The sequence below is a fragment of the Oncorhynchus tshawytscha genome, linkage group LG01, assembly GCF_018296145.1.
Source record: "Oncorhynchus tshawytscha isolate Ot180627B linkage group LG01, Otsh_v2.0, whole genome shotgun sequence".
NCBI classification, from domain to species: Eukaryota; Metazoa; Chordata; class Actinopteri; order Salmoniformes; family Salmonidae; genus Oncorhynchus; species Oncorhynchus tshawytscha.
This window is the reverse complement of record NC_056429.1, coordinates 373,581-381,572: the sequence shown is the minus strand read 5'-3', so window position 1 is coordinate 381,572 and position 7,992 is coordinate 373,581. Positions and strand designations below refer to the sequence as shown.

The window sequence follows — 7,992 nt, the reverse complement described above, 5'->3', positions numbered from 1 at the left end:
ATTTTGTTACGCCTTATCTCCACGTTGTCTCCCTTTTGTTACGGGCTTTGAGCCGGTTCGTGACAAGTGGGGGCTCGTCCGGGATCTTTGAACTATTGGTTTGGGAGACCGTGGAGGTACGTATTTGGTTTGCATATTGTGTTTGAGTTTGATAGGCCCAGTATTGGTTGCCTTTGTTGTTTGGTTTGTGTGCTGTGTTGGAGAGAGTATAATGGTTAGTTTCCAGGCCCTGCCTAGCCTGAACTCTTGTTCTACTTTCTGTTGGGATGTCAGTCTGAGGTGAGTAATCGGCTGTGTAACTCGGTGGGAGATTTGGGTAGGGTAGTGGAACTTGCTACCCGGAGCTATAGCCTTTTTCCCCTGATAGGTTTAGTGACGTGTTTCATTTTTTGGAATATGTTGGGCATGGTTAATGTTTGTTATTTTTGTGTGGTGTCTGTGGACTGAGCAGTTGTCTCGGGGGCACATCCGTGGCTTGGTGGAATTTGCCAGCATCCTGGGGAGTTTTTCCTTGCCAGTGGGCTACAGTGCGTAAATTCCCACCGCAAATCTGCACGAAGACTAGGGTTGAGTTATTGTAGGTTTTGGGGAAGCTCCATATCATCTCTCTTCTGTGGTGCTCAGGGTGATTGTCAATTCTCGGGTTGTGGTCTGGTGTGCTCAGCAGAAGGGAAGAGCGAGAATTTCTTTGTTGTGATTATGGCGTCTTATGTAGATAAGTTCATTCGCTCTCCATCAGAGGAATTGTTAGATTTAGGTACTAAAGAAGGTCAAGGAACACTACAAGGTTGAGATTAGTGATAAACGTCTAAAGAATTCTATTAGGTTGATATTGAAGGCCAATCTGATGGAGAGTGGTATTCTTGAAGTTACCACTGGGCCAGCCTCTGCTGAGGATTTGTCGTCTCCCATAACGTTACAATGGCCATTCCATCGGTTAGCCCTAGTAGCCTTCCTTTTGAACAGCAGAAAGAACTGCTTTTGTTACAGCTAGAGCATGATCGTGAGGAGAGCATGATCGTGTAAAATATGAAAAGGAATTGGCATTTAAACAAGATATGGAGCGTGCTAAAATCAAGTTGCAACAAGAACGTATAGAGTTGGTTAGGGAAGGAAAGATCTCAGGGGAGAGTTTGTTTTGGGAAGGTGACCCAGATTTACCTAGGGGTAGTTCTGCTTTTGGTCGTGCCCCAGAGATATTTGATATTGTTGGGAACTTACGGTTATTGCCTCAGTTGAATGAAAAGGACCCCGAGACATTCTTTTCGTTGTTTGAGCGGGTTGCTGACGCTAGAGTTGGCCTGATTCTAACCGCACTTTAATGTTGCAGTATGTGCTGACTGGTAAAGCGCAGGAAGCATATTCAGCTCTTGTGTACACGACAGTGCCAGTTATGATAAAGTTAAAACAGCTGTGTTACAGATTTATGAACTGGTCCCTGAGGCTTACCGCCAACGATTTAGAACTTTAAAAAGGGATGATAAGCAGACTCATGTTGAGTTTGCGCGACAGTTATCTTTACAGTTTAATCGCTGGTGTTCCGCCTCCGCAGTTGTGACTTTCCAAGGGCTGTGTGATCTGATTATGTTAGAGCAATTTAAGGACACAATTCCTGATCGTATTGCCACGTATATTAACGAACAGAAAGTAAAGAATGTTGCTGAAGAGGAGTGGCTCCGTAAGAAGCATCTCAAGGTCCTGGAGTGGCCTAGCCAGTCTCCAGACCTGAACCCAATAGAAAATCTTTGGAGGGAGCTGAAAGTCCGTGTTGCCCAGCGACAGCCCCCCAAAACTGAAGGATCTGGAGAAGGTCTGTATGTGGGTCAAAATCCCTGCTGCAGTGTGTGCAAACCTGGTCAAGAACTACAGGAAACATATGATCTCTGTAATTGCAAACAAAGGTTTCTGTAGCAAATATTAAGTTCTGCTTTTCTGATGTATCAAATACTTATGTCATGCAATAAAATGCAAAATAATTACTTAAAAATCATACAATGTGATTTTCTGGATTTTTGTTTTAGATTCCGTCTCTCACATTTGAAGTGTACCTATGATCAAAATTACAGACCTCTCTCTACATGCTTTGTAAGTAGGAAAACCTGCAAAATCGGCAGTGTTTCAAATACTTGTTCTCCCCAATGTATGTTACATGTTTTATTCTCAACCTATTTTTCACTGTTTCTAAACAGGTTCCAAAGAAGAAAGAGGAACTTGATATCTGTTTACTCTACTTTACACTTTCAGTATCAATGTGCTACTAACGTGTCAAGATGTGGATGAGGAAACTATCCACATACAGGTGCCACAAGTTGAGCCACTCCCCGTGGATACAGTACGTTTCTACCAACTGGTTTATACACCATGCCTATAGACCATGCCCACTAAAGTTAATGATCACACCTCTCCTTTTAAACTGAGGTGTGAGAGATGTGCGTCATTTACTTGAGCTGGGGTGGAGGTGAGACACATTCAGTTGAGCAGTAGTCTTCTTCGCTGTGGTTCCCATTGATACTAATATCAGATAAAGAATACTAACAAGACATAATAGAAAGAGAATACCAGACTAGTAATGGCTGCAGTTTCCTTGTCCAGATCTCAGAGAGTGTTCAGGAACTTGTCTCTGATCCTATTGAGTGGATCAGTCTCTCTGCTCCTGTGGATGGCTCTCAGACGTCCGCTGGCCTCAGACAGGGGTCCTCTCCCCGCTACAGACCTCCTCCCCTCGGACTACGCTGCCGACCTGCAGGCCTGCTCAGCCATAATCCGAGGAGACATGGAGGGTCTGGAGAGGGAGCAGCTCAGCCTCCTGCTGAAGACCAAGAAGAAGCAGCAGCTGCTTTCAGAGGAGTTCTACCACAATGTAACTCAGGACTGTCAGAGGTACATTGCAGACAGAGGGTTCATCACCATTCCTCTGAGCCAGGAGGAAAAGGAGTTCCCCATCGCCTACTCCATGGTCATCCACGAGAAGATTGAGATGTTTGAGAGGCTCCTGCGTGCTTTGTACACTCCTCAGAACGTCTACTGCGTCCACATCGACCAGAAATCATCCGAGGACTTCAGGAGTGCAGTGAGAGCTATTGTTTCCTGCCTACCCAATGTGTTTGTGGCCAGTAAGATAGAGAGCGTGATCTACGCCTCCTGGTCCAGAGTGCAGGCTGACCTGAACTGTATGGAGGACCTGCTAAAGTCACCTGTCCAGTGGAGGTACCTTCTCAACACCTGTGGAACAGACTTCCCCATTAAGACCAACGCTGAGATGGTTCAGGCCCTCAAACTGCTGAATGGGAAAAACAGCATGGAGTCAGAGGTCACCAACGGCTACAAGAAGGGCAGATGGCTGTTCCACCACAACGTCACCAACACCGTGGTCAGGACAGAGGTTAAGAAGACCCCTCCACCAATCAACACCCCCATGTTCTCTGGCAACGCCTACTTCGTGGTATCCAGAGCCTTCGTCCGTCACGTGATGAAGAGTCAGGAGGTCCGGGTTCTGCTGGAGTGGGAGAAGGACACCTATAGTCCTGATGAACACCTGTGGGCCACTCTGCAGCGCATGCCCGCTGTCCCAGGCTCCAACCCCCCCAACAGTAAGTTCCAGCAGTCTGATATGAACTCCATGGCCAGGGTAGTGAGGTGGAGCTACCTGGCTGGGGATGTGAGGAGCGGAGCCCCCTACCCCCACTGCTCCGGGACCTACAGGAGAGCTGTGTGTGTCTATGGAGCTGGAGACCTGCAGTGGCTCCTAAACCAACACCACCTTATTGCTAACAAGTTTGACCCTGAGGTGGATGATGTGGCGATCAGGTGTCTGGAGTCATACCTGCGCTTTAAAGCAACGTACAGTGTATCAGTAAGGACAGTGGAATCTGGGAATATCTTACAAAAACTATGAAAGGTTGCAAATACAATCGTGTAGCTGTTTTTACCCCTTTAACTCTATTCTCAAACAGCTAGAGCGTGTTTTATTTCTGATTATACTGTATATTTCTGATGTTAATGTAAGAGGGTTGTAGATAAAATGTAGTTTTTCTTAGATGCTGGGGTTGCACTGTATCGTTGTGATTGCCATGAATATTCCAGACATACACGCTCCTGTAGTCTTTAATTAGTACTGCATCTAGTCCAATGACTAGTTTCACTGAACACATCAATTCTGTAACAGTTATACCATCGTTATTACTGTTCTACATGTAGTCAACAATGCCAGGCTATAAAGTTTTATAACATTATATATACATACTTGGTGTATGAGGGAACGACAAAACCTGTGTATATATGATTAGTGTGCCTGGAGTCTTTCATGATTTTTAGGGCCTTCCTCTGCACCACTACCTGCTATGACAACTGCTCGGCCTCCGACCGCAAGGCACTACAGAGGGTAGTGCGTACGGCCCAGTACATCACTGGGGCTAAGCTTCCTGCCATCCAGGACATCTATACCAGGTGGTGTCAGAGGAAGACCATAAAAATTGTCAAAGACTCCAAGCCACCCTAGGCAGACGGTTCTCTGTGCTACCGCACGGCAAGCGGTACCGGAGCACCAAGTCTAGGTTACCCACAAGCCATTAGACTGCTGAACAGCTTCTACCCCCAATCCATATGACTGCTGAACAGCTTCTACCCACAAGCCATTAGACTGCTGAACAGCTTCTATCCCCCATGAATCCATATGACAGCTGAACAGCTTCTACCCCCAAGCCCATTGAACAGACATGTCTGCTGAACAGCTTCTACCCCCAAGCCATCAGACTGCTGAACAGCTTCTACCCCCCCCAAGCCATAGACTGCTGAACAGCTTTTATCCCCAAGCCATGACTGCTGAACAGCTTCTACCCCCAAGCCAGACAGACGCTGAACAGCTTCTACCCCCAAGCCATACGACTGCTGAACAGCATGTACCCCCAAGCAATCAGTCTGCTGAACAGCTTCTACCCCCAAGCCATCAGTCTGCTGAACAGCTTCTACCCCCAAGCCAGCTTCTACGCCATCAGTCTGCTGGTTTCATTATTTGTTACTTTTATTTATATTTTTCTTAAAACGGCATTATTGGTTAGCGCCTGTAAGTAAGCATTTCACTGTAAGGTCTACACCTGTTGTATTCAGTGCATGTGACAAATAAAAGCTGATTTGATTTATGTATTTTATATATACACGCACATATATACACATACACTGAACTATAATTAATATAAAACCAACATGCAACAATTTCAATGATTTTAATATACAGTTCATAGAAGAAAATCAGTCCATTGAAATTAAATCAGTCAACTCATTAAGCCCTAACCTATGGATTTCACATGGTGGGCAGAGGCGCAAACATGGGTGCTCATCCAATCAGAATGAGTTTTTCCCCACAAAAGGGCTTTATTACAGACAGAAAAAGTCCTGTTTCCCGCAGGTGAAGAAGCCGGATGTGGAGGTCCTGGGCTGGCATGGTTACACGTGGTCTGCGGTTCTGAGGTCTGTTGGAAGTACTTCCACATTCTCTAAAACGACATTGGAAAGCAGCTTGTGGTAGAGAAATTAACATTCAACATTCACTCTGGAAATAGCTCATTCCTGCAGTCAGCATGCCAATTGAACGCTCCCTCAAAACTTGATACATTTGTGGCATTGTGACAAAACTGCACATTTTAGGATGGCCATTTATTGCCCCCAGCACAAGGTGCACCTGTGTAATGTTCATGCTGTTTAATCAGCTTCTTGATATGCCACACCTGTCAGGTGGATGGATTATCTTGGCAAAGGAGAAATGCTCACTAACAGATGTAAAACTTTGTGCACACAATGAGGGAAATATTTTTGTGCATATGGAAAATGTCTGGGATCTTGTACTTCAGCTCATGAAACCAACACTTTACATGCGGAGTTGATATTTTTTGTTCAGTATATTTATATATAGATTGAACAGAAATCTGCCATTCAGCACACGCCTTTATGCAAAGTGGCTTTAGTCAGAAATGTTCTAACTTACTCATTTAGAAGCAGCTCATCTTCTCAGTGTTTTAATTAAAGCCGCTCTATTGTTAAAACAATATCTTAAGTAACACCAAGGTATTAAGGCAACTTTTTCATTTGACTCCTCATTTAAGAGTAGTTTTTTTTGTTGGAACCATGCCATTTTTTACTGTAGAATACCTAAGACATGATTGTAACTAATTTGAGTCAAACATGAAACTAAACCCAGTCTTACCATGTAATGTATTGTTAGTATAGTATGTATTAACAATATGTTTTGTATGCCAACTACTGTGGTAAGTATGTGTGTTTTTCTGTTGTACTTGAAAAATTCTTCCTAATGAATAAAGACACATTTGGATTTGGATTTTTACTTTAGAGAAATAATGTACAAGAACGTCCCCTCCAAAAACACTTGACAAAAACCAACATCCTGATTGACAGTAAGACTGGTATCACATTCCAGCATCAACCAATATCTCTTTAGGTTCTCTGTTTTCACAACATATACCTTGCTGTTGCTACAGACAGACAGAATCTGGTTCTTCCAGACAGATGACAGTAACTTTTTCATGTAGGATTCTTTCAAAGACATTAGCAGTAAACCGTTTCCAGGTCATGCAAAACCTGCAGTAAAGCGTTTCCAGGTGCTGTGAAACCTGCTCTATTTAACATCACTCTGTGGGGTCATGTGACCTAAAATAAGGATAAAAAAAAAAAAAACATAAAAATATATATTAATCTTTGTCCTTTCTCACCTGTTGAATATAAATATATATTTAAATGTAATGAAGAACAAGCATCAACCCTCAGTAACAGAGTGCCTTAAATACATTGCAGATACAAAAAGTAACTATGACATCAACATTTCTATGTTTGGCTTGATACATAAAAGGTTACAGAGCACGGTGGAGAGATTGACCAGAGAGAGTGGGTTGCACCAATGAGGGAGAGAGAGAGAGGGTTGCACCAATGAGAGAGGGAGAGAGAGGGTCGTAACAATGACAAAAGGAGAGTTAGAGTGTTGTAACAAAGTAACAGGGAGAATGGTCTCAGAAAGGTACTTATCTTCTCCTGCACCTGGGCTACCTCTCTAAGTCTCTCCAGTTGCAACACACATTATCAACAGTAAAGGCTGATCAGCTGTGGTTCTGAACATTCGTCATCGGTCTGGAGCTGTGCAGGGCAGACAGAGCAGAGCTAGCAAGCCGCCCAGGTAGTCTTACTCTGTCTCTGGCATGGCTGCCATCTCCACTCTGACGGGTTTCTCCTGGTCGAGCCTGTGGAAAGAGAATAATCGTCAGAGCTCTGGGACTGGAACCAAACTCCTAACTGGCCTCCACTATACTAAGTATAGCACCATGAGTACTGGAACCTAACCGACCTCCACTATACTAAGAAGTAGAACACCATGATGACTGGAACCTAACCGACCTCCACTATACTAAGAAGTAAACACCATGAGGACTGAAACCAAACCCCTAACTGGCCTCCACTATACTAAGTAGAAGAACACCATGAGGACTGGAACCAAACCCCTAACTGACCTCCACTATACTAAGAAGTAGAACACCATGAGAACTGACCTCCACTATACTAAGAAGTAGAACACCATGAGGACTGGAACCTAACCAACCTCCACTATACTAAGAAGTAAACACGGTCAGGACTGGAACCAAACCCCTAACTGACCCCCACAATACTAAGTAGAACACTGTGAGTACTGGAACCAAACCCCTAACTGACCCCCACTATACTAAGTAGAACACTGAGTACTGAAACCAAACCCCTAACTGACCCCCACTATACTAAGTAGTAGAACACCATGAGGACTGGAACCTAACCAAACTATACTAAGAAGTAAACACTCAGGACTGGAACCAAACCCCTAACTGACCCCCACAATACTAAGTAGAACACTGTGAGTACTGGAACCAAACCCCTAACTGACCCCCACAATACTAAGTAGAACACTGAGTACTGGAACCAAACCCCTAACTGACCCCCACTATACTAAGTAGAACACTG

At 44.2% G+C, this 7,992-nt stretch overlaps 2 protein-coding genes across 3 annotated transcripts in view; one reads left to right on the top strand and one right to left on the bottom strand.

Annotated features, from left to right (window-relative positions):
• The first annotated feature begins 2,045 nt into the window (after positions 1 to 2,045).
• On the top strand, positions 2,046 to 4,549 carry LOC121839675 (beta-1,3-galactosyl-O-glycosyl-glycoprotein beta-1,6-N-acetylglucosaminyltransferase 3-like). 2 transcript variants are annotated; one of them, XM_042304529.1, is made up of 3 exons: positions 2,046 to 2,085; positions 2,190 to 2,332; positions 2,593 to 4,549. In XM_042304529.1, the coding sequence occupies exons 2-3, from the start codon at positions 2,271 to 2,273 to the stop codon at positions 3,893 to 3,895; spliced, it is 1,365 nt and encodes a 454-aa protein (XP_042160463.1). In that variant the 5' UTR covers positions 2,046 to 2,085; positions 2,190 to 2,270; the 3' UTR covers positions 3,896 to 4,549. The 2 variants fall into 2 exon arrangements, with proteins under 2 accessions (XP_042160463.1, XP_042157433.1); XM_042301499.1 differs by lacking the exon at positions 2,046 to 2,085 and having other exon boundaries at positions 2,105 to 2,332.
• A 1,695-nt stretch (positions 4,550 to 6,244) lies between these two features.
• Positions 6,245 to 7,992, bottom strand: part of bnip2 (BCL2 interacting protein 2) — a 54,288-nt gene continuing 52,540 nt past the window's right edge. The window contains 1 exon segment of the mRNA XM_042296528.1: positions 6,245 to 7,244. Within this exon segment, the coding sequence (XP_042152462.1) occupies positions 7,187 to 7,244 (58 nt within the window). The 3' untranslated portion in view covers positions 6,245 to 7,186.

What these genes read in the sequence shown, in the direction of transcription:
- LOC121839675 (XM_042304529.1), top strand. Translation starts at nt 2,271, where the DNA reads ATGTGGATGAGGAAACTATCCACATACAGGTGCCACAAGTTGAGCCAC. An exon ending in AGCCACTCCCCGTGGATACA is followed by an intron (nt 2,333 to 2,592) that starts GTACGTTTCTAC and finishes TTCCTTGTCCAG; the next exon opens with ATCTCAGAGAGTGTTCAGGA.